Raw genomic sequence first — 26,961 nt, forward strand, 5'->3', positions numbered from 1 at the left:
TTTTGTCAACCAAGTATTTTATTGGTGAGGTTTAAATAATCCAAACACCAGATAAAAGATAATAATCTCCCTTAAAATTATCAACACTGGATGTATTAGTGAGATAAGCACAGCAGGTTGACAAGTAGATCAGCATTACCAGATAAGAGGCCTGTTCAATAAGACTACAGTTATCACCAAAGTATTGACAATTTTAATCAAATGCTGTCTCTCTCTCTACAAATGGTCAAAACAACATTTTTATTAAATATAATCAAAGTATTAAAGGTAAAAAAGTCTTAACTTGAAAACACAAACAGAATATAGACACCACAGAGAATGGTACCCTTGAATTCAAAGTGAACAGCCACCGAAGACTTATACCTGGGGTGGGCAACTTACGACCCGCGGGCCACATGCGGCCCGTCAGTGATTTTTTTGCGGCCTGTGAGATGTCTCAAGAAAAAGAAGAAAAAATCAGTCTATTTTACATCATCACAAAAACGAGCTAGCTTCTTAAAATTTATCAAAATAAAATAAAACTGTTAGCAAACTGCTTATCCACTAGAGAGCCTGTGTAATAGAATGTGTAAAAGTAAGTTGGCCTGACGTTTCGATCCTAGCAGGATCTTCTTCAGAGGCTAAATGACAAGTTACAGTAACAGAGGGGACAAAAACACGCACAGAATACAGACAGGTTAATGAGCACGGTGAACACAATGAGATGGATGAAAGGGGATTATAAGTAGAAAGCAACAGGAGAAGAGGAGAGGAAGGAGATAAACTGTGGAGGGACAAAGAGAGGATTAAAGGCACAGGGTAGGGAATAAACTAGAGAGGGACAAAGACAGAAAGGTGTGAAGAAAAATGGAGGGGAAGAGAGCTGTGAGAAGAAGAGTGAAAGGGGGGGGGGGGAGAAAGGGGAGAATTAGTAGGGAACAGAGGAAAGTTAGTCATGTCCTTCCTGAATGTTCAGCCCATGAGGTTGAATGGTACGAAGGCGTTGCATCCAGAGCCTCTCTCTGCTGATTCGTACTAGGTCAGGACGGCTACCTAAGGATTCAATCCCCTGTAGGGACATGTCGTTAATGGTATGGTTGGGAAGGTTAAAATGTTCTCCAACTGGGGTCTCAGTCTTCATGGTGTTGACTGTGGATCTGTGACCATAGAATCGCTTCTTGAGGGTGGTTTTGGTTTCGCCAACATACTGGATGCCGCAAACTCTACAAGAGATCAGATAGATGACATTGGTGATAGTGCAAGTGATGTGACCCTTAGTCTTGTGTGTGAGTTGCATGCTGTGGCTGGTGATGGAAGTGGATTCAACAATGTGGTGGCTGCAGACGATGCATCTCGAAGTACGATCACATTTGAAGGTACCATGCTGAATGGGTGTGGGGTTAGAAGTTAGAGGTGGAACAGCAGCGCGTACAAGAAGGTCTCGTAGGTTGCGTGGTCGTCTGTAGGCGATGATGGGTTTTTCAGGGACGGCTCGTTGGAGTCTATCTGAAGTGAGGAGAATGTTGTGGTTGTTAGAGGTGATTTTCTGAAGGGGAGGAAGATTTGGGTGGAAAGTAACAACCAGGGGCAGCTTGTTGTCGCAATCTCGTCCCTTTTTGTCCTTCACTGCCAAAGTAGATGATCTGGAAAGGGAGCGGACTCTCTGAATGGCTTCACGCACCCTTCTGGCACTATGGCCCTTCTGGCAATAAGGTTTTTTTCCAAAGCATCTGTATGGCGAATGAAAGAGGAATTGTTAGAGCAAATGCGACGAAGACGAAGTGCTTGACTGTAGGCAATTCCAGACTTGCAGTGACGGGGATGGCAGCTTGAAGAATGGAGATACTGGTGTGTGTCTGTGGGCTTGGTGTTTAAGTCTGTAGAGAGAGAACCGTGTTCCTTGCGAACAGTCACATCGAGAAAGTTAACCTGTTGGTGAGAGTAATCAGAGGTGAATTTGATGGTGCTGTGGAAAGAATTGATGTGATTGATGAAGGTGAGCAGGCTATCCTCATCACTGGTCCAAATGAAGATGTCATCAATGTAGCGCCACCAGATTAGGGGACGGCAGGGAGCCGTACTGAGCATGCGTTCTTCAAGGCTAGACATAAACAGACATGCAAAGGAAGGAGCCATCCTGGTTCCCATGGCAGTCCCGTGTCTTTGAAGGTAATGCTTGTCCATGAACGTGAAGTTGTTTTTGGTGAGAACCTGTTGCATGAGAGCTTTGATGTCAGAGATGGGTGGACAAGGGTGGACCTTCTTAGACAGGGCTGCACACGTGGCTGCGATACCTTCAGCATGAGGGATGTTAGTGTACAGAGAAGTGACGTCGAAAGTACCGATGATGGCTGTACTGGGGATTTGGTTTTTGATATCTTCAAGTTTCCTGAGGAAATCTGGAGTGTCATGGATATAAGAATTAATCTGAGGAACAAGAGGTTTGATGAAGTGGTCCACAAACAAGGATATCTTCTCGGTGGGGGACCCATTGCCCGAGATGATAGGCCTACCAGGGTTACCAGGCTTGTGAATTTTGGGCAGGAGATAAAACCTGGCTGCCTTACAGTCTGTGGGAGAAAGGAAAGAAACAGCCTTCTTAGAGATCTGGTTCCGCTGGTACATATCAGTGATGGTCTGTTTTATCTGCTGGGAGAAAATATCTGTGGGATCAGAATCAAGAAGAGTGTAAATATCACTGTTGGAGAGATGGCGCATGGCTTCCTTGATGTAATCCTGTCGATCCTGGATGACAACTGCAGAACCTTTGTCGGCTGGCTTGATGATGATGTCACTGCGAGACATCAGTGAGGAGAGTGCTGTACGCTCATCTCTAGGAAGGTTGTCGTGTGTTCTGCGGAGAGGAGAGTTTGACTGGTTAGTCTCAGAGCTGACGACCTGTGTGTAGGCTTCTAAAACAGGGACTCTGTTCTTAGGAGGCATCCAAGAACTTTTCTTGCAGAAGGGTTCCCGTTCAGTTGGAGGATCATCTAGGAAAAACTCACGAAGGCGAATTCTGCGAAAGAAATGAGTAAGATCTTGACTCAGTTCCGCTTGGTCAAATGCTGGAGGAGTAGGACAGAAGTTGAGTCCTTTGGAGAGAAGCCTAAGGTCTGCACTGGTAAGAGTAGAAGAAGATAAGTTAACAACTGCAGTTGAGGATGGTGGTTCAGACTCAGGTGGAGTCTGGGGCCTTCTAAAACGGTTGCAAGCGGTACGTTTGCGTCTTTTCTGAAGGTCAGTCATTTTCTTATTTCTTCTTTCTGTGAGTTCAATGTTCTGCTGAGACAAACACAAGTTAATTTTGTTAGTGTACTGAGTCCATTCGTCATCGGTGCAGCACGACTGTAAATCAAGCTTCAGCCTCAGGATATCAACGTTGAGGCTATCTAAGGACAATTGGCAGTGTTTGGTGAGGATGTTGATGAGACGGATGGAGGTGCTGTGTAAGGCTCGGTTCCACTCTCTCTGGAGTCCTGGAGGGAGTGTCCCTAGTGCTGGTTGGTAAAATTTATCGGCGCTAATGATGCTTAATTATCAACTGTACTGTATTGACATTATGTTTTTGTGAATACAGATTAAGTGCACACACTTATGCTTGATAGTCCTTGGAATCAAAGGTTTTGAATCAACAGCAGGTCGTTGGTGAGGTGCGGCCCAGTCAATTTTTCACTCCTTATATCTGGCCCATTCATTCAAAAAGGTTGCCCACCCCTGACTTATACCCTTGAAATGTTACCCTCGTGATACACTCTCGGCATGGTAGAGTGCAAAAGTGCTGAGGAGACAAGTAAGCAAGGAAGCAGTGTAAACTTTTTAATTACCACTACCACAGTGATATAACAAATGATGGTAAAGATATTAACAGAGATTTATCAACTTGATCTGCTGTTAGACTTTATATTACACCCAGGGGAAAGAATAGTAGTGGAAATGAATTCATATGCCAGGTAAATCTGTAAAGATTCATTGCTACATGAAAGGTATATTGTAGTAAAAAACCAGTGTTTCTCCCATTGTCACTGCATTGGTGATGCACAACTGTTTATGACAGATGAAACGAAATACAGACAAGAAGTAAGTATATTGTACATATATTTTGTGTATAGTGGTTTGGATAATGCACAACTGTTATGACAGATGAAGTGAAATACAGACTGGGTTTATTGTACATAGTTTTGTTTATAGTGTATTAGTGTACTAGAGTATTCCCTCTACGTTAAATGTCACTTCCCTGATTTAACTAATTGGTTATGGTTACTGAAGAAAAAGCAACAGAGTGGCAAATAATATCATTTAACTTCAAGGACTTTCATTACTAACAATTGATTCAATGTGCACCATAAGAAGAATGGCTGGTATGTAACAGTGTGAGATATATAATATGTATTAAACTGCAGATAGTTGTGTTTGCAGCTTCAGCACTCTGGTAACATTAACTTATTGGCAATAGTCAAGTAAAAAATGGCAATGAAGTTACAGATATTATCATTTAACTTCAAGGGCTTTCATTAGCAATGATGGATTATTTGTGTATCTAGAAGAACAACGGCTGGTATTCAGTATGAGATATATAATATGTATTAAACTGTAGATGGTTGGGTGTTTGCAGCTTCAGCACTCTGGTAACATTAACTTATTGGCAATTGTCAAGTAAAAAATGGCAATGCAGTTACAGATATTATCATTTAACTTCAAGGGCTTTCATTAGCAATGATGGATTATTTGTGTACCTAGAAGAACAACGGCTGGTATTCAGTATGAGATATATAATATGTATTAAACTGTAGATGGTTGGGTGTTTGCAGCTTCAGTTCTATGGTTTAACTTACTGGTCAAGAAATGCAGCAAAGTTTACAAATGTTGTCTTGAACTTCCACATTTTATTTTGAATACTTCATAAATTATACCATAATGAACAATAGCTGTTAGATTTACAGTTCAATAATATGAGAACTAGCTGGTTGTAGTTTGTAGTTTGCAGCTTCAGTCCTTTCATAAATAGTAAAAGTTACAAAATATTATCATTTAATCTCAAGGACCTTTACATTCCAATTCTACTGTACAAAATTGCTGGTACATAACAGTATCAGATATAGACAATGTACTTTCAAGTACCTTGTTATGTTTACTTGTTGTCAAACAAATGTACTTTCAAATACCTGGTTATGTTTACTTGTTGTCAACACAACAACATTAATGCATTATACTAGCTGGTAGTATGTTTACAGCTTCAGTTCTCTTGCACATTGTCATTGACTATCAGCCAACCGAGAAAAGCAATTAAGTGACAAATACTATCATTTAACTTCCAATCCTTGATTAATAGTTTGAACCTGGAATAAGAGAATGAGGTAGAAAATATGTACTTTTAACTAGAGGCAGGTTGTGTTTGCAGCTTCAGGTTCTCTTGCACAAGTCATTGACTGGCAGCCAAACAAGAAAAGCAACAAAATGACAAATAATATAATTTAATTGCAATACTTGATTAATAGTATACCTGGCATTTAAGGTAATGTGATATACAATATGTTTACTTTAAACTAAAGCAGGTTGTGTTTGCATCATTTCTGCTCTCTGTCTGTACACTCAAACAGAAATTAGTTTCCTGGCATTTCTAGATGCTGTGACAAATATGACGGAGCAGATGATCAAAATCTTGAGATATTCTAAGTACTGCTTTTCAAACATGAACAAAGAGGTGAGGAGCAAAGGGGGAGGGGGGAGAGGGGGGTTAGACCTACTCCTCTGTCTAGCCAAGATACTAGTTTGGATACGAGAATTAGGGCTGCAGTACATTTTTTTCTTACGTAACTACATCGGGCTAACTACTGCTTGCAACAGAGAAAGACTGCATTATAGCTTGTAGTGGAAAATTCTTAAGTAACGAAAGTGACACTGGGGGAGATAAGAAGTAAGATTATGAGAGACTACAAACCACTTCACAATTTTGACCAATAAATGCATATATATGACGCATCCACATGCTCATGAAAAATACAGCTTCTAACTTAGACACACACATAACATACACACACGCCAGCACGATTCCCAAAGGTTACTTAGCCTTCGGCATCGTAAACAACAGTGATGTGACTTCAGCAATAGAAACACTGGTTGGAAAATTAAACGAATTCTCCCAGAAGGGCATTTTGTTTTTTTCCCTTAATGACTAAATGACCTTGGAATTAACTTTCCACCACCCAGGAAAATTCAAAAAGGTTTGTCGATTTGAATGGAATTGGGAGCTAAATGGTTACAATTGACAGCGGTGCCCAAAGCTAGAGCATGAGTGGGCACTTCTTTTTTTTCAAAGCAAGATATATATTTTGGTTTCAAAAATGGGAGAAGCCATCCCTACAATGATCTCATTCTTCATTAAAAACTCAATATTCATGAGTGTAAAAGAAATGAACATATTCTAAATATCAATGAATTTTTCTATAAAATTAAAATTCATAATTAGTATCTATAGGTTTAATTTCTGATGACGCTGTAACGCAAGAGAACAGAAAGTAAGTTTTTTGGAACTGTGGCACACTTTTTCCACTTGTCCTAATTTCTTTAATTAAAATCGTCCTCAATTAAGTTTCTTTGCATGTCTTCATATATTTGACTTAATTCGCAAAGGATTGTTCCGAGAAATATGATTCGACTGGGAAGTTTTCTTTGTACATAGTAAAGATATTTAAATATTTGTCATTGATCAGAAAGATTGATCAGAAACGATGAATAAAAGGAGGAAAAATGAAAATGAGTGTTCGGGTTATCATTATACAACAGGGAGAGCTGTTAAGTATTGTTAAACACATTTGGTGTAAAGTTGGGATAATCCCTAAACTACAATATGAAGTATACACCCCGGTACTAGACAGAAACTGGCATCCCTTAATCTCCTCCTGTGCAAGCATTTCCTTCCACAGGTTCAAATCCTCCTGTAACAGGTCTGGTAAAGTAATGGTCTAACCTAAGGTCAATTGACTTTCTGAGTGATCTTCTAGAGTTATCATATCTTTTTAACATTAAATCTGTTTACATAGGATTTCTCCATTAAACCGCCTTGATATCTTTACCTGGCACTCGGTGAGACATCAAACATATGTAAATCTAAGTGTGATTACAAAACCAATAATGTGATCAACATAAAGTTCACTAGGTGTCCCTGACTGAAAGTATCGATGTAAAAGTCAACGTTCTCGTTTGAGTCTAATTATACAATTTGTTTGTTTTTGTTGTTGTCTCGTCTGTCTGTTTTTGTTACGATCTACCTTTTCATGAAGATCTTGCTGGGATGGAAATGCTATAAATGGTTCTTCGATAGACAGAATTTTTCGACATAACAAAAAGAATGATAAGAATAAAATTAATTTCGAGGAACTCAAGGATGTTTCTCCTCATTAATAAATATCGCAAATATTTCACAATTTCCGCACCCTCAATTCTTATATTTTGCTGCTATTCGTATTTTATTTTTGTAGTAAGTGTGGGATTCTTGCAGTGTTTCTATAATTGTAATTGTAGTACTTCTTCTAATTGTTCTTATTATATTTATTTGTTTTCTATCCGCCACGTTGGTCGTTATTATACTGCATGGTAATGCTCAACTTCATTGTTATTTAAGTTTTGCTATTTTTGAATGGATACGTTATTTGTATATTAATGTAAAGTTGAAATAAACGGAGGAAAAAAAAACAAAACAGAATAGCCTTCCTTTTAAAATACACTGCTGAAGATGACAACTATTAAAGTTATGAAAAGTACAATATCATGATTTTAGAGGACTCCCATTTTTGTCCCTTTATCAGCCCATATCCTACCATATGAAAATAACTCCAGATATAGGACAATAAAGCCAATTACTATAATCTGGTGGATGAATTTGCACAAGGTTCTAGCAATCAAACTTACTGGCAACTGCAGTCAAGCAGGAAGTAGACTGATAACCAGTTTCCATGGATATTTCAGAGATATTTGTTGAGTCAAAGAAGGGAATACATGTAGCAAATACATTAATCATACAGTGCATTGTTTTTTGTTTTTTTTTGTAGGGAATTATACTATTTTGAGCATTTAATGTTACAGAATGTTACTCCGTCCTGAAAGATGCTTCACCATTTTGGAATGTTTTAAGCAACTTGATCATTTTTCATGAATTTCAAATTTTCAATGAATTTGATATATTTTGAAGAGAAGAGTCAAGTCCAACTAATATGAACCCAAACTTCTTTCTGTTGTTCAGTTAAGTCATGTCAAGGTAAATCCAAATGCTAAAGAAAGAAACTACAGAATATATGAATAAAAATAAATGGATGAATCATAAGAATTAATGAATGGATAGATAATAAATAAATGGATGTATAATACCTAAATAAATTAATGGAGGAATAAATAAATAAATGAATGAATAAATAAATAAATAAATAAATAAATAAATAAATAAATGGACGGTTGGATGGATGAATGAATGGATGGATGAATGGATAACTAAATAAATCGATCACAAATAAATAAATATATTTTCCATCATGTTTACATCATATTTTATTTCTCCTACTTTGCCCTTTCAAAATGCCATCATAAACAGTTTATAGAATCACAGATATCTACAATTATAATATCCCAACTGTTTTACAACTGCATAGCTAGACATAGTTATTTGCGAATGTACAATTTATTAGTTAACTGTTTACTAAGTATACAACCCAAACCATCATGAGAGGAATCGAGAAATGAAACCTTCCAATTATACCCCAGCCGTTGCAGAAATTGTGATTTATTAGTAGTCTTCCTAAGAAGTTCTGCAATCTTTGAAATTATCACAAGGAAAGCTGGAATGAAAGTCCCTAGGGTAAAACCCATTCAATTTAAACAAAAGCAAGAAGGAACACTTCTTGACAGCTCCTGTCGATAATTAAAAGAAAAAAACTGCTAAAAATCTCAAGTTTTTTTTAGTTTGCCAGTCGGGATAAACTGATAGAGATAAGAGAGAGGTATAATATGCATCTAGTTGTGATAATCACCAGAAGCCATGAGGTAAATGATGCACAGAATTTAAGGCCATTGCTACGCGTCGTTTAATTCCAAAATTGATATATTTTGCACGAAGAAGCAATTTTTTTTTGGCTGAATAAACTAAACCAAGTTTTGATCACTGAAGGATGAAGATAAAAATATAAAAATACTAATCATTTTTTTTAAATGATGACGTTGATGATAAATTGCAGGTAAATGTTTGAAGCACTGAATCGCTTCATGAGACTGTCCGTGATGTAATGTTGAATGTTCACACGAATAGTGATTACAATTTGAATCTAATTATTTGACAGAACACTTTTAAACATGTTAATGAAAAACAGAGTGCATTAAACCGAAAAATTATGACACATGACAAAACGAGGAAAGAGTGAAAAACTGTTCTAACGAAGCTAATGACAATCCCGCATGCCTGACAATGAGGATGAATTACATTTGATATAATGTACAGCAAATGCAGACTCTTATGGAAATCTAGATCAACTGTGGAAAGATGCCAAATATTGAAAAGTCAGCTAGCCAAGCAATATAGCATCACCTTACAGTTAGTGTTAGTGTATATATCTGCTTTCTGTGCCTAGTTTTTGTTTCTTAATTCTGTATTTTGCATCAAATTTATTGTTTCCCTTTTTATCAATTAACAAGTACCAGTTGTTATGAACACACATTTTTAACTGATTTACAATCCTCATTAACTCATTTACTAACATTGAAGACAAGAAAATATTCCCTATTTATGATAGTGTAAATAAAAAGAGAAGAGGTGTCTTACTCCCATCCACAAACACCAGCTATACACCTCTCCCACTTCCCCCCCCCCTTGGCCCCCTCCTCCTCTTCCATTTTAATGAACTATCAGTATACAATTAGTGGATCTCTGTTAGGAAATATAGCGTTTCATTTGTCTATCATAGTTCAGAATCTTCAAAGCGTTTACTTTATGTCTTTACCCAAGAAAGCAGGGTAACACTGTGAAATCTGAGTCTCTCGGATATTGGCAAATGAAAGCCTTGTTGTGGCTCGTTTTGTAAGATGCTTGAGAGTAGGTTTGTCTCATGTCGCAACTAAAATACATGCACATAGATCATATTGACTTCAACAAAGACAATTTTTTTTTTTTGTATCAAACAACCAAAATGAGAAATGTCTTCTTAGAAGAGACAGATAAAAAAACCAAATTGAATTTTGAGTTAAGAATTCTGCGACTGTTCTATCATTTTTTTTTTTTTGGAGGCATCAGACCTGAGGGGTAAAGTTGGGCAGAAAAGCATAATTTATTCCATTTGGTACTTAACTGGGTCGATAACCTCTCAAATTGTACGAGGCCAACCTAGAGGAAGAGTCGGAGTTGCACGTACGTCGCACATCGACGATAGATACAAACGCCTAGCGGAGTTGGCGCTTTGCATAATAGTTGGATGATCAAACATACTTAAATTCAAAGTCTGCTTCTTGCAATGTGATTAGTTAATTACTGAATAGGTCACTGAGGTCAGACACAGTGGCAGAAAGCCTCCCATTATCAGCAGACATCAGTCAATTCTTTCTTCTGTTTTTTTTCCCCATGAAAATGATACTTTTGGGCATAAAAGCTGCAATTTTAAATTAACTTTTGTACAATCTGGTGATTCATGGAAAGATAATACAACCTGGAAACATTATCAGTGTTTTATCCACAATAAAACTCCAGTGTGTTTGTCCACAAGTTGATTTCCACTGATCAATAAATTGATAACATAACCTCCTACATGTTTTGCTCACTCGAATGTTTGTTAATTAGTGAGAAAGTTCCAATCCCATTCGATTTTGTCGTCTACATATGCTTATGTTACAAATATCCATTACATACAAGCCTAAACAAACACTTAAAATCAAGTAACAATACTCCACTTTTTGAAACAAAACACGAATGGGTAATTCGACGCGCTGCTATAGATTTATGACTATGCGGGGAGGAAAGTCTCGAAATTTGACACAAACTCAGCTTTTGCACCGCTTAACTTCTGTGCAGTTCATTTGTGTTGAGTCAACTAATACCATGCATGGTGGCACGTTCTTGCCGTAAACATATCACATGTATGTATATATATATATATACATACACACATTCAAAACTTCAAAGAGGCAGTCATTAAAGAATGCACTGCCTTTTATTTTAATAACAGAATCTGTCACAATTTAGTTGCTGCAAAGTACTTAAAAACCAATAACAAACAGGTATTAAAAAATAGGGTTGACGTTTGAAGGTCATGTCAGATATCCAACATTAGAACAGCCATGCAAAAATGCATTGGGATATAAGATTGACACACCTGAGTTTCAGATTACAACCACTCATATTTCAACTTCAGGATTCAGTTGGAGCGACCCCTTTAAAAGGGACTAACCCTCTCCCCATAATTTGAATACTGATTATGAAGTTCATCAACCTTTTGACAAGTAAGTAACCTAACAAGGTTTGTTCAGAAGGTGGTCACACTTTTTAAACTTACATAACGTCCAGTCTTGATCATCCATAAAATGTTATTGTAATCAATATGAAAGGTATAAATCATTTTATTTGCTGATTATATTCCATGCCAAGATTTTTTGTGCTGGTTATCAATCACACTAAAACTTTAACAAACATTTAGTTTAAATGTAATAGTGGAATGCATTTTTTTTTTAATTTACCTTGATTGATGAATGTGACCAATCATCACACTACTGTTTAAAATACTTGATTATGTCCCCAGAAACAGAATATTAAAAGCTGATAGTCTAAAATCTTGCAAACAATTTATAGATAGATGTTACTGAGTGCCAGTCAACCTTACCATATCTACCTTGTTTCTCAATTTCTTCACTTTGTAAAAGAGTGCCCCTTTAAGTTTAATGATGAAGTCATCTTCTCCGTTCTGATTTCATTGTTTGTAGTAACAATGAGCCTCATAATAATTCTGCCACAGAGCATCCCACTACAAACCTCAAACATCAGTTATTCTTGACAAATTCTCAATGCAGTTAATATATTACCTGTAAACTTGCACTGACAGAGTAGTTGTTTTTAAAGATCTTTGTAAAAGACTTGCAAACAACTTTTAACCTTTTTTTATGAAATGTATGAAGAAAGAAAAAAATCCACAAACTTTAACTGATTTGACATTTACCTCTTAATAGACAATTTCAGACCGTCAACCCTTTAGAAAAACAAATATAAAGAAAAATCCTCTTACCTGATAACCTAGAGCTTTTAATATATTAGATTTGCACATTGGACAGGTCCTATGATCAATCAGCCATTGATCTACACAGGTTTTATGATAAAAATGGCTGTAAAAAGAAAGAAAAACAAAGTTAAAAGAGGAGGAATAAAAGCACTTGTTATTTGCTACTTAATTACTATATTTCTAACCAATTTTTTTTTCGTTCAATTTTTAAGACATTTTATGTTCTTGATTTTTTGAATAGCCATGTGAAACTGACATTAGAAATTCTATTTTCCTTAAAATTCACTCATGCCAAAATGGGGCTTGTCAAAAAAATTGGTACAACTTAATCAATCGTTAACTTTATGACGAGACTTGAATGCACATGGCAGCTACGACCATGTATCAAAGGAATCTAGAAATAGCCATGCTGTGATTGTGTAATGTTGTACAACAGTTGTGTAACCGTTACGATTTTCACAGAAAACACATACAAAGAAGATTTTAGTTATTCATATCTTCTCATATTTGGTAAAAGATATCATGCTGGTAGATGGATATATTTCTTATCTTCTCTGTACTTTCTGTTCTTTTCTTTTCTTTTTTCTCTTTGAATCTCGCTGTACCAGCCTGTATCAGCCACAAGATCTAGATTTTATTGTTTTTGCGACTGTCTTCAACCCAGAAGGGATATCTGTATAACATTTATTTAACAAAGGCTACTCGTAACAGACTTTTGATGGCTCAGACTATCAAGAACAGGCTTTTACTGCCATTATGGTTTGTGCATAAAATCTGAGTGATTGGAATGGTTAGACGAAGCTTTGCAACAGAGAGATCTGCCGTAAATTATAATTCAAAGCATTATTATTATTCTAAATTATTATTCTAAGCATGTCAAAAAACACCTTATATCTTCTTGCCAAAAGTAAAGCATATTATGCATATAATTTTTAATGGCTGTATCTTCTCTCGATTCAACATTTGATAACATGATATAATTTACTAAGTACTGCTTCTCCTTATTGCTGATACTATTTTACTGCTACTATAGATGTTACAACTATTATTGATAGCTGCTGTTGCACACTATAAATGACACTAATTACTACACAATCAATTGCTGCCTCTTGCTGTAGCAACAATAGCTGTCACCACTACTAATAGTTAGTGATAGTTGTTGCTAATTGTTATTACCAACATCTGTTACCGTTATTAATGATAGTTGCTGCTACTTTGACCAGTGAGCTGCTACTGCCATCAACAACAGCTGCTACTACTGGTAGTTGCTGATAGATGTTGCTAATGCTACTATCAATAGCTGTTGCGGATACTACTGACAGCTTCTGTTTTTACTATCAATCATAGCTGAGACTAGTAATAGTTGCTGCTAATTCTATATGCAATAGCTAGCTATTACTATTGCTCATAGCTGATGCTACTACTACTAACAATAGCTGTCACTACTACTGTTTATGATAGAGATAACCAATGCTGTTACCAATGGCTGTTACCACTATTACTGAACCTCTGTTACTAATGAAGTTTGGGAATTAATTATTCCTTGCTTCCAGTGTTTGTCTTTCTTTCTGGCTGAATCTGATCAAAGGATCGATGAAATCACATAGGTGAAGGATAAAAATCAAGGGCAGAGCAAAATGAAAGATATCCTCATTACCTTTGACCTTCCAAAGGGAAATCTAGCCGCTTAGCATTGCAAAGTTATCATGCATCCTACTACTAACTAATATTACAGTGTGTGTCTGCTATTCTCACTGATAGAGCTGTAAGTACTTGGGTTTTTCAACGTTGCTCATTCTTGGACATGTCGTGGAGAGGAGAAGACAGCAATCAAATAGATACTCTCGGTTTTTATCAAGAAGTAAAAATGGAAAATAATCTCTTTCTCTTTCTTTTAAGATGCCTAGCTCTAACTTAAAAATCCCTTCAAAATATAACCAAACCTATGGACTGGAGTTTTTTTTTTGGGGGGGGGGGCAAAAATTTACAAGAGGGGCCAACCATTCAAGGAAGGATACAACATTTGTGTTTGGTACACATTTGGTGGCACAGGTGGGGAGGCAAAGTAGTCTGCACGGCCTAGCTATGGGCCTGATTATTAGACATTGATCCCCCTCAGGGGCCCTTCAACTTACCTACATGGTAGTACCCTGATAGCCTCGCCTAATTTGTAGAGTTCCAAACAAACAGAACAAATGTTACCTTTGGTTTCCTGTTAAGAAAAGGAAAGTGGGATAAATTTGAAACATATTTAAAAACAAACTAGTTTGAGGTATTTCAAACTGATTAAGCAATGTCTGGTTTTAAATTTATGTTTTTCATTTTATACATGTATCTATGCAATTAAAGAACAACAATGCATGTATGAGCATCATCAGTGTCATCATCATCATCATATATTGTCTTCAAGAATAACAATGCATAGATTGTCTTCAATGAAAACTCTGCAAATAAATTATCTTTAAGAATAACAACGCATATATTGTCTTCAACAGCAACAATGCATATATATTGTCTTTAAGAATAACAATGCATATATTGTCTACAAAGACAACAATGCGTATATTATCTTCAAGAATAACAATGCATATATTGTCTTCAATGACAACTCCGCAAATAAATTATCTTTTAAGAATAACAATGCATTTATTGTCTTCAACGACAACAATGCATATATGTTGTCTTGAAGAATAACAATGCATATATTATCTTCAAGAATAACAATGCATATATTGTCTTCAATGACAACTCCGCGAATAAATCATCTTTAAGAATAACAACGCATATATTGTCTTCAATGACAACTCCGCAAATAAATTATCTTTTAAGAATAACAATTCATTTATTGTCTTCAACAACAACAATGCATATATGTTGTCTTAAAGAATAACAATGCATATATTATCTCCAAGAATAACAATGCATATATTGTCTTCAATGACAACTCGGCAAAAAAATCATCTTTAAGAATAACAACGCATATATTGACTTCAAAGACAACAATGCATGTATGTTGTCTTGAAGAATAACAATGCATATATTGTCTACAAAGACAACAATGCATATATTATCTTCAAGAATAACAACGCATATATTGTCTTCAATGACAACTCCGCAAATAAATCATCTTTTAAGAATAACAATGCATTTATTGTCTTCAACGACAATAATGCATATATATGCTGTCTTGAAGAATAACAATGCATATATTATCTTCAAGAATAACAATGCATATATTGTCTTCAATGACAACTCCGCAAATAAATCATCTTTAAGAATAACAACGCATATATTGTCTTCAATGACAACTCCGCAAATAAATTATCTTTTAAGAATAACAATGCATTTATTGTCTTCAACGACAACAATGCATATATGTTGTCTTGAAGAATAACATTGCATACATTGTCTTCAATTACTGAAACATATTCACTTCAAGTCTGGTTCAATTTCTCAGTCTATGACATTAAATACAGCCCATGCTTTCACTGCTCAGATGCCCGATGCCTTACTCTTCTATACTTGGCACCAGTAATTGCTTGCACTTAGTGCTGTTATGACGTTAATAAACCAGTGTTCAATACATGCACTGAAATTCGCCAATACATATTTGCCTAGACCCCTGTGGGACAGAAATTATTTCAATGAAAATGGGAACATTTTTCCCCTCCCCACTAAGAAAAAACAAAAGGCCTGCATTATTGAATACTGGAGCTAGCTAGCAGTGACGCAGTATGCTCTGGAGAACCAATTAAGTCTAATTTTGTTTGTTGAATGGTAGCAAGACGTCTGCAACATAATTTGTGTTCAAACAAAATCTTTCAGAGTAATGCATAAATTTAGAAACTTCAGTTGGCAAAGAATTGGCAGAAAACAGAGAGGAAAAAAAAAAGGCGATAATATTTACACAGACTTTGTTGTACTTCAAACTTGCAATTTATCCCTGAAATAGAAGCCCATTAAATTGGATGGTTTGGCTATTTATGAACAATGATATCTTAGCCTGTCTATCCATTGCACATATGCCACTCCGATGTACCTATCTTACAAACAGTGGTATCGTTTCATAACGGCGCCCTCACCCGACTGACCCACCATGTGTCGATGCCCACTTCCTACCAACTCTGCTATTCTGAAGTGTTACAACTTTTTATTTCATAAGTAAGTGAATAACTGAATAATTTAGACAATGGACGCAGAGGTCACTTATTCCAATCCCGTTCCAGCCACAAATATCTTTGCTCTTTTCCAACAATAGTTATAGTTTAATTTGTTGTTATTTGGGTACAGCTCTAACTCTTCCCAGTCTTGGTTAAATGGTTGCATTTTTGGCACTGCTCCTTCTCCACCATCCTGCCTGCTAACTGGTCACGCAAAATTGATCCCTGCTTGGGTATTTTGATAAATGATTACCATGCCTTTCTACAGTACTTTGTGCTGTCGCACTTGATCGTGTACTTAGCAAATCAAAGTAATAGTTTTACAACTCTATGTGTACTGCCAACTTCCTCTTCTATCAATGATATTATTTGTGAAGGCTGTAACCTTAAATATTGTAAAAATGTGAATTCATGTGCCTCCCAACATCCGAAGGACAAAAAACTAACAGGGCACCTGCAAGGCTGAATATTAAGACAGTTTTCTGGTAGTCCCTCAGACAACTTATACACTCTTCTCAGATCCTGGAAGAGAAAACATGGTTGTCCAAGTACAGCTTCAATGTACTAACAGCAGTTTGTAGCTAATGATGTAGTATTCCCTTTGTAAAATAAACTGAATTCTTGGACAACCTCCAGGATACTCCAGAATAGATTTGATTTGTAAACATGTACACATAAATTTAGTCCACGAGGATGACCAGTTCTACTTTTAACAATAAGCTATAACCTTTCTACTCACTGCATCATCTTCTTTCACTGACTTCACTGGGAGCTTTAAAAGAGCTTTCTTAGCAGCCTTACTTAGCCTCCTCTGAAAATTAAGAAAAAGAGAATTGAAAATTGCAACAATTTATCGAAATAGGAAATGTAACATTGTAAGAGAATAACATGTGGCACCCATTACACATTTAGCCAAACAGCATGTACAGAAGATACCAGTCATGAAAAATTACAAATATAAACATATCATGCAGTGCTTCAAACTCACTTCCTTCTCTCCTCCATTCTTCCCCCGTCCCCTCTCCCCCATTCTTCCTCCCCCCTCCACTCTCTCCCCCATTCTTCCTTCAATCCCCCATCCCTCTCTCTCCCATTCTTTCCCTTCCTCCCTCTCCATTCTTTTACACTTCCTTCCTAATGTCTCCCTCATAAAACAATTTTTCTCTGCTAATCGAAACCAATCTATGGTGAACAGAAGCAATTAAAGCTGCTTATATTGCTGTCTGTAAGATTTATGTGTTTATCTTAAAAATGTATGACAGAAATGTATGATTAGTTTCCTTATCCTCATTTTTTTTCTGGAAAGCAAACAGCAGAGGTACTTCCTTCAAAACTTGTAAGGTTAAAGGGTAGACTCTAGGCAGAATTTTAGTATTGATATGTCATAGTCCAAGAAAAAAAACGAAAAAAAAAACATGAATGCTAGTAATGTTTCATGTGGCTATGCTGGTGGTAAAAGTTCTTTAGCTTCAACCTATATTAATGCTAATTCTCTGCTCCTATCATGACTGACAATGACGGGGGATCCCTAGTGCAGGCAGGCCTTTAGGACAAGTTACCACATTTTGTTTTATAGATTATAATACTAATACATGCTTCTAACTTTTAAGCTTTCAAATAAACACCAGAGCACTCACTCTTCCCTGACATTTCCACAGCACAAATTTGTCTTTTGACAAATTTATGTGTAATGTATTGTAAACATGTTTATTTGAGGTCATAACAGTCCACCTCTATTTTATATTTTGCTCTATTGAGTGTTGCGCTGCATACGAGACACAGACTTAATGTGTGTTAGACTAAGTTTTCCAGCCACTCAGTTAATAGATGATCCTCATATTTATCAAAAATTAAATGTGACATACCCCAACCCCCCCCTCTCCCCACCCTCCATCCTAGACCACAAAAGGTGTTTGCTAACATACAAGCAATTATTATTGTTCCTTAAGTCATTCTTCAACAATGTTAACATGGACTGAAAATATTGCATCCTTCTTTCCAATTAAATGCAATAACCTCCTTGCTTTGAATAGATAGCATTGGCAACTAACTCTGTAGAAACCTACTGTTGCATAGGACAGTGTTTGCTGCACATCTGAAGGTCAAATAAACCCCACATATGCCTCTAGCAGTTCCTGCAAGTGTGCCTCGGAGGTGTAGTATATCGTTTGGGCCACTAGAAGATTGAAAATTGAAGCTGCAAGTTCTAAGGGTATTTATTATTTACTGTCATATAGAAGCAATAGTGGCCACAGACGATGTGTTTGGCCCTTTTTTTCATTTTAACTTTGATTTAGAGTTGACTTTTATTATCTCAACAAATCATGGACATCAAGGTGTCCTTTTTCCTCTCGTTAATGAGCTGTATGATCTCAGTAACGTTTCCAACCCGTAGAGTAAGCAATCCTCATTTCAAACAAAACGGAAGGAACTGTAAATTGAACCAGGTTGTTATCCGTTACGCCTTGCATACATGTGAATAAAACAGACTGCAAGTAAAGTGTACAGGGCAATAAAATCTGACTGATTCAAATCATATTTTCAACTAAGTCCTTATCTCAGTGAGGCACGGAGGGTATCTTACATTGCAAAATAATCTGTACGCTTGGTAAACAAAACTTCCCGAAAATAGCAATCATAATTTGCAAAATGCTGAAACTGTAGTGGTGAGGTAAAAAAAACAAAAACAAAACAGACACTCTGTTATATTTACCCCCTCTCAAGTACTCCAAAAACAACTGCAATTTATCCTACATTTGCAGCTGAGAATTAAAACGCCATAAGGATACATAATTTAGGACAGAGGCACATACAAAGGGGAGATGATCTTGCAGATAGTGAATGGCTTAAAGGCACTGCACCTAAACACAAAGCTGTATCAGTGCTCAGCAACATTTCCTTCAGCAAGTCTGGATCCATATCAAACAATACAGATTATCTCTGCAGAACAGCGGTGCACATTGTGTGATAAAACCGCAGGGCACGAACAATTGTGTCCTAAGCGGCCTGCCTCAGTGCGCCCTACTTTTGAGTTTGACCTTTGGAAGATGTGGTATATCTGAATTAATGACCCTCTATACTGTACCTATACTTTACCCATCATGCAAAGCTACCCTCCTCATCGCAGCAAGGTTGTCGCCCCTGACTGGTTAGTAGCTCGCGATATGTACACGATATTTAATGGTGATTACTCGCAAGCGGCAACAACCTAACAAACTCTTTGAGTTCCTTCTTTACCTACTTCCCCTTAACAGTTTTCTATCATTCACTACATCATTATGTCATGAACTTTATTACAAGGAGTATCAAGAGGGAAATTTTACAAAGGAAAGGTAATCTGGGGAAAAGTCGGCTTGCAATTTCCTGTAGACCCTTCACATTCCTACGAGAGAAATAAACTTCAATATCTTTCAATGCTATCCCGTCAGGTTGCTGATGCTCGCTTACGCTAATAAAAAAGGTCTCAGTTTTTATATGGTGTGGAGTAGTAGCAGTCGCAAACTAAACACGTAATATTACAGTGTTGTCATCTCTGATGCAAAAGCTTTCCAATGAACCACCTACGTGTTGATGTAGTCATCCTTACTCATGGCTGCCGCCCTACAGAAGCAACAAGCTAGGCATGTTTTCCACGCATTTCAGAATAACTACCAGGGCAAATTAGGCTTCTAAAAGCGAGTGAGTCACCGTGGCAATCCCTGCCGTCATGCTACGTAGCATGCTTCATTCACGATTCGCAAGTTTTTGAAATTGAAAGGGCTAAAGAAAAAGGGGGGGAAACAGAGTAATGGAATAAACAGGAAAAAATGTATGTACAGTACAGCATGATGTCATCACATGTTCAAACAGAGAGGAAGAGTCAATATGTTAATGGCAAAGCATAGATTTCTGCAGTAAGATTGGTGAACAAACATGTCATCTTGACAGTTTTATTACAAAACTTGATGTAAAAGCAAAAAAAACACCATGACTGAAGGAATTCTTATGTCCTGAAAAGCCGAAAGGATGCATACATATGTTAGCTAGACCACAGAGAGTCAAGACTTTATATATGATCACAATTGATTTATTGTATGACTGTAGCATATATGTAATACTCAATGTGACATTTATGTATCGTTGTTATCATTGTAATCAGTGATTTTAAACTAGCCCTGGAATGATGTCATCCATGTCAGCAATGGACAAAGAACTTTACAGGAAAACAAAGCAAAATAATATATTCTGGCCATATCATGCACATAAAGGTGTGCTGTATAGACCCCAACTATAGCATGCTATCATTGAAAAGTTTCTAGAGATTACGTAATGGCCTAGGTTGTAAAATGACCTCTTTTTACTCATTAGCCTGCAACGTCTGCCACATACTTTATAAAATGAAGCTTCCAGAAGCATAATATAAACTAATTTACATAGTCACTGCATGATCTAAAGCAATAACCCAAATATGGTTTTCATTTCAAGAACGGAAGAGGTGTTTTTTTAAGTTGCTGAACCGTGGCATTTGTTTGTGTTGAGGTAGTTTTGCAAGCCATACATTGTACATCATAGAGGGCTACTGACCTGTCTTCTAGCAGAAGGTGGAAAGGTGTAAACAAACAACTTACTTGTGTTCTATCTCTGGCCTGGGCATATCTGAATCTCTGGATGTAATAAAATACTAGCCAGGCTAACGAAATGATCATTAGTACGATGAAAGACACCGAAACGAAGAGGACGGATGACCTCTGAACTTTGACCGTCTCCACTACCTTCTGTCCTTCTTCTATTTCGACAAACACCCGAGTCTCGTTATCCAGGAGCTTCTTTATCTTCTCGGCATCAGTGCCTCGTATTAACACCACAGTTATGCGCTTTACATCCTCTGTGGAGGAGAAGAAAAAACTTGGTAGATGAGAAACGGTTCGGATACTTTTTTAAACATTCTACAGGGATTTTGCACACATTTTATGGCAATTCCAAAATGTCACTAAGTGATACTCCCTTCTCAAGTTATTCTTTCCTGACTATACTAAAGTCTCTTAAAAGTATTTTCCTTTACTGGGATGTATATTTAAATTTAAATCCTCCTAGGTAGCAACTTATGGTTAAACCCTATCAGAGAGTACTGTACTTTCAAAAAGCTTAAAGGAAGTTTTATTATCTATGGGACCACCACTGATGACCTTTAAAGCTCACTTAATTGTCATCAGAGTGACGACAGAGAGACAGTATCCGGTGCTGTGGCCGAGTGGATATTAGGCGGTGGCATTTGAAGCAATGAGGCTTAGCAATCGGGAGGTTCCGGGTTCGATACCCGGCCGGGTCATAGTAAGGTGGGTTTTTCATCCAAGAGCAATCTATGGGTTTTCCCATCTGAAATGACTTTCTAAATTGAAAAGATTCCAAATTTGGGTTAAAATGTTGAATTGGAAGCCACCCAACGTGTAAGTTGTAATCCATATACAGTAACACATGAAACTTTCATGGTCTGGTTCTGCAATATCACGACACAAAGTATGAATAATGATATATTGATTAAATTACAAACTCGATACTAAGTGAACTACTGTACAGATGAACTAACTGTATTCAACTTCACTGGTTTGTAAATTGTCCCATATTTTTTTATTGGTACATGGCCTAACTTTCTTGGAAATGCAAATAAAAACTAGGGATATTGTTAAAAAAAGACGAACATTCAAACAAGCCATGAGAGCAATCGGTACAGCAGATAAATCTTTGCATATATATATTACACAACAGGTTGGATGGAGTACGCAGGCAAACACAAGTACAGAAATGATATCAGCCATTAGAGCAATTTTTTTTCTGTTTTAGTTCACCTTAATGTTAAAATGCTTTATATACAACATTAATTCTAAAATGAAAAAATCATGCTATTCATTACCATTGCTAGCCAAATCTCAATGCATATATTAATGACGGAAAGTTGAACATTTTAGGAATTCTGTTTTTGCATTTTGCAAATGTCCAGCTCACTGCAAATTCATTAACTACTGTACTTGCTAGATAATGTTAAATGTTGACAACATATTATAGAATGTGCTGCTTGATTCAGCACAGTATCAAAAGTAGAACACTAACAAGGCTGCAGCATCCTGTAGCCAGGCTATGTAGCAAAGGTATGTGTAGTTGGTTATAGATAACTGTACTATTCTGACAATGTCAAAGGCATACTATGAAACATAATGTCTGACATTTTAATGTCACGAATAAACACGCAGCTCTGGTCTGCAGTTCACAAATTGTCAAGACTAGCACAAAATAGCTAGAACAAAGACATTGTGAACAAACATCAAAGGACTGTAAACTTTTTTTTAATGCTTTTAAGATCATACCGTGCAAGAATGTCAACAATTGTCATAGGCTAGGTAGATAGGAAGGCATATGCATAGGAGAAAAGTTAGAGAGGAACAAAGAAAATATAACATTTCCATAGAACATTCAGTTATGGATAAAAATTGAATGGTTTAATAGCATGTATGTGATCATTGTGCCGCAACATCCCAGATATATGCGCATGATAACCACTACACTTAGAACGACTTTCAATGGGATATTGTGCTAGTTGAATCATGTTGAGTCACTTGCATGAGCAAGGCAAATCTGTAATGGTAGCCCAATCGTCCCAAACAACCAAATATCTGTTCAGACGACCAAAATCAGCTGTGGAGCTTGTCCGGGAGACGACTGGTTGTTTACATGAAATTCAAATTGCAATGTATGTAAATACCCCCAAATAGGTAAAATGATAAATTGCTAGCATCCCAAAGTTGGTGTTCTATTCACCACATCTTCACATCTCTCCTACAGTATTGGTCATCGTTATTTAGCTACATCTTTTTGGGACAATCAAAACGGCTGTTCCGACACCAAAGGTTGTCCGAAAGACAACCAGAAAGAATTCATGAAGCTCTGCCCCAGTGTGGGTGGCCTAGCTACTGTTTTTGTTGCCTTTTAAGTTCCACATTATGGTGAGGGTGGCCTAACTAATGTATTTGTCTTCTGAGTACCACATTATGGTGAGAGTGGCATAACTACTGTATTTGTTACCTTCTAAGTACCATATTATGTGATGGATGCTGAACTGGGTGCAGAATATTACACATGTCTGTTACTTCTAAAAATGTCAGCAGTTCATCTAATGTTCTGAGATACAGTAGATCGACATAAAAGAGAAAAGTACAAGTTAATATAGTTTTAGGTATCTATAGGAAAGTGCACAGAGCCTGTAGAATCAGAGGCAGGTAATAAGAGACATGTGAAGTAAATTGGGTAACTTTCCTAGCTGCCAAAATTTCATCACTGATTAGAAATTCGTCTGAAAAGAATTTTCCAATTACATGAACTTCACAGACCTGGGAAGACTATACAGATTCAGAAGATACTGATATGGATTGTACTTTTTTAAATGTTGTTGTTGTTAGTGTGCTTGATCAAATTATCTTTTCAGAACATTTTCTGACTGGAATCTTACAGTACTTCTGACAGTAAACGGAGGAAAATGAAAACAAGAGCATGTGCTTGATCAAATTATCTTTTCAGAACATTTTCTGACTGGAATCTGACGGTACTTCTGACAGTAAACAGAGGAAAATGAAAAAAAAATGAAATTTACAGCACCATCATGTGTATGCTTTACAGTCCAACTACAATATAGTGAAAGTCATCGAATGCAAAACTTTCAATTAACAGGAAGGAAAATACCTTTTGCCAGATTGCTAGCTAAAATATTGTTATGTTTTACTGTAATTGCCTAAAAATTGCATAGTTTTTTCAAATAGTTAAAAAAAAATTATTGACAATAAAACATTTCAATAAATGTCGGGTAAAGTTTTAAAATTTAGGCAAAAGCTTTTCAAAAACAAATATTTTGCATTAGAATAATATATAAATTTATATATATTGATATATGTCAAAAATATGAATGTTTAACATTGCATTTATAAGCAAACATTTGATGCAACCCTCTCCTCCCCAGTTCGAGATCAATTTTATGAAACAATATTCCGATTAGACCTTTTACGGGAAGCCTCTTAACTCCTTGTAACAAGGCTATAAAAAAGGTCACATCACACCCACATACAATGCAATGATATTATTCATATCGGCATACTATACTGTACTTCTCTGGAATTGAGCCTTTGTTAGAAACAGTGAACAACAACAGATGTTTTTCTTGTTTTCATCAATACTATTGTAATTTTGTATCCTTCAGCTAAAATCATTTCATGTATGTGGCACATATATACACCTGAAAAAGCCTATAGAGGTTAACAATAAAACAACAGGTGTATGATACAACTCTACCATCATATGCAAAGAAAAGGTTATTTTATTAATTAGCTACAAATGCACAAAGTAAAAAGAGTATAACTATTCATGTTTCTCGAGAGAAAAGAAGAAAGGATATAACTGAAAACTATTCTATGCGTGAACTAGATCTGTCAATGATGAAGCGCACATATCATTTACTATATAACAACTGGCCAAAAGGAACTCAGAACTGACCATTATCTTTAATTAACAAATTTATATAACATCAAAGAGATCAGGACTGTACAATTTGTGCAACAGGTACCTACACAAACACATAGCAGGGCAAAAGACACCAGTGAGGGGAATTACCAAATTAGTCATACAACAATAAACATGGAAAATTCAAAATGATTCTTAAAAAAAAAATTGTCTTGGTAAAAAGAGAATGACACTTGGAATCCGCTAGCTGCTGTAAATTATCTAAAAACATCGACGTACCAGAGTACAAGACCAGCGATATTTGGGTCGATAGATAAACAGATGCGAGAGAGTGGATGAATGACTTCAGAATGGGTAGATTCGGGAAGTGAGCATCGACCCAAAAGAGATTCAGTGCAGAGCAGTGCGATATAAATAGTCTTAGGTAGATGGGAGTACAAAATAACAAAAACATGGAAAGGTTGGAGTGATTTCATTACAACTAGTGTTGCTTCTGCAGGGCACATCTTCGCAGCAGGACACATATCCTTAAACGGCAAGAGATAACCTGTTTTGTTCATTTTGAGTTTCTATCAACATTTTGAATGACTTTTACAGCCATGGATCCACCAAAAGAAAAAAATTATGAACATGTCTGTCCAAATATAGTTCAATTTGAAGCAAATCTAACCACAGGAGACACATCGGCTCCATCTTAATTTATGCAGTTTCAAGCTCACTTGACCAAAGCAAAGTAAACCAGAATTGATTTTTGGATGGAAAAATGTCACAGCATTTATATCAAAGTTTATATACTCTGCAAAAAGTTAATTTGTCAGAAATTTTAAGATTCTGTATCTCCTCTTGAAATTATACCTTAAAGCGAGTTTTTTTCTCAGTCCACCACAAATTACCAATTGTCTATTTTCTCAATTCAAACGTAGACTTTGACAACAAAAACTGATATGTTTAATTGGTTAGTTTTACCTTCAGGACAAGCACAGGTAAGTCTTATTCCAAGCAATTAAAAATGGTGGACTGTAAAAGTTTTGAATGAAATATTGAACACTACAAAAAATACCCTGCAGTTGTTTTGATATCAAGATTTGACAGGTGATTCAGAATTTTTATATTAAAGTACTATAAATAAAGCATTCTCTAAAATATCAAATTATTTTGTTTACTTGGAAAAGACAGCTTGGCATTTATGAAGTCTTCAAATTTTTCCATTTTTCTTCATTTGGACCAGAAATGTTAATGACACAATGGAAAATTTGACTTAATAAGACTTTTTTGTTTTCTTCCGAGAATTCAACAAATCTCTCCTTCTCTATAGCTCCCCCTCTCTTTCCCTTCACCACGGCTTTTTAGGTCACCTTCGTTCCTTCATTCCTCTAGTGACAACTGCTGAATACAACCAAAGAAAACTTTTCTAGCTTTGGTCAAACTTTGCAACAACTTTCTGCAGAGTCTCAAATCGATCACTAATATTACGACAAATTGCAGAACATTGTCAATTTACTTTCTGAATTCCATGGTGAATTAAACACTTTTTGTTGTAAACTGTTGAAATGATGAAATTCAACAAGATTGTTTTCAGATAATTCTGACTGCATACACAGATAAATAAGAGGGCAAACCACAGAGTTGCACATCTCACTGCCAGCAAAACTACACTAAAATTATACATCTGACCTTAGATCATGTGACCTCTGAACTGGGTTCCCATGGCCATTGACGAGTTTTTGACACAAAATTGAACACACACTGATGCATTGACACACGGTCACGTTTTGACCCCTACCACAGTCATGGACTTCTGGTCATCCTGGGGCACCTCATCATGGTCACTTCCCCATAGTAGCTACTCAGCAAAATTAACCATTACCATGGCAACTATTGCTATGGCAACTGACATAGCTGTATATGGTCCAACTGTCGAAGGAACTACGATATCTCATCCTCCCTATAGGAGTGATGAGATAACAATTGCTTGGGCGTTCACAAGACTGTGAAGATGGTGTTTCCTCAATCCCCTCCTCCGAGAAGTGCAAAACGAAGAGTGGATAACAGATAGACCAAATTTCAGTTTTCATTTTCCATGGGAGCTTTTTCATCCA

General features: G+C 36.4%; 1 protein-coding gene across 1 annotated transcript in view; it reads right to left on the reverse strand.

Annotated features, from left to right (window-relative positions):
• LOC139980309 (RING finger protein 150-like) overlaps positions 1–26,961 on the reverse strand; it is a 54,788-nt gene that overhangs the window by 12,321 nt on the left and 15,506 nt on the right. Inside the window, exons 2-5 of the mRNA XM_071991878.1 lie at positions 20,989–21,245; positions 17,121–17,192; positions 14,357–14,433; positions 12,228–12,324 (exon numbers count right to left, since the gene is read on the reverse strand). Of these exons, the coding sequence (XP_071847979.1) occupies positions 12,228–12,324; positions 14,357–14,433; positions 17,121–17,192; positions 20,989–21,245 (503 nt within the window). The remainder of the gene's footprint in view (positions 1–12,227; positions 12,325–14,356; positions 14,434–17,120; positions 17,193–20,988; positions 21,246–26,961) is intronic.

The sequence above is a fragment of the Apostichopus japonicus genome, chromosome 14 (genome assembly GCF_037975245.1).
Source record: "Apostichopus japonicus isolate 1M-3 chromosome 14, ASM3797524v1, whole genome shotgun sequence".
Lineage (NCBI taxonomy): Eukaryota > Metazoa > Echinodermata > Holothuroidea > Aspidochirotida > Stichopodidae > Apostichopus > Apostichopus japonicus.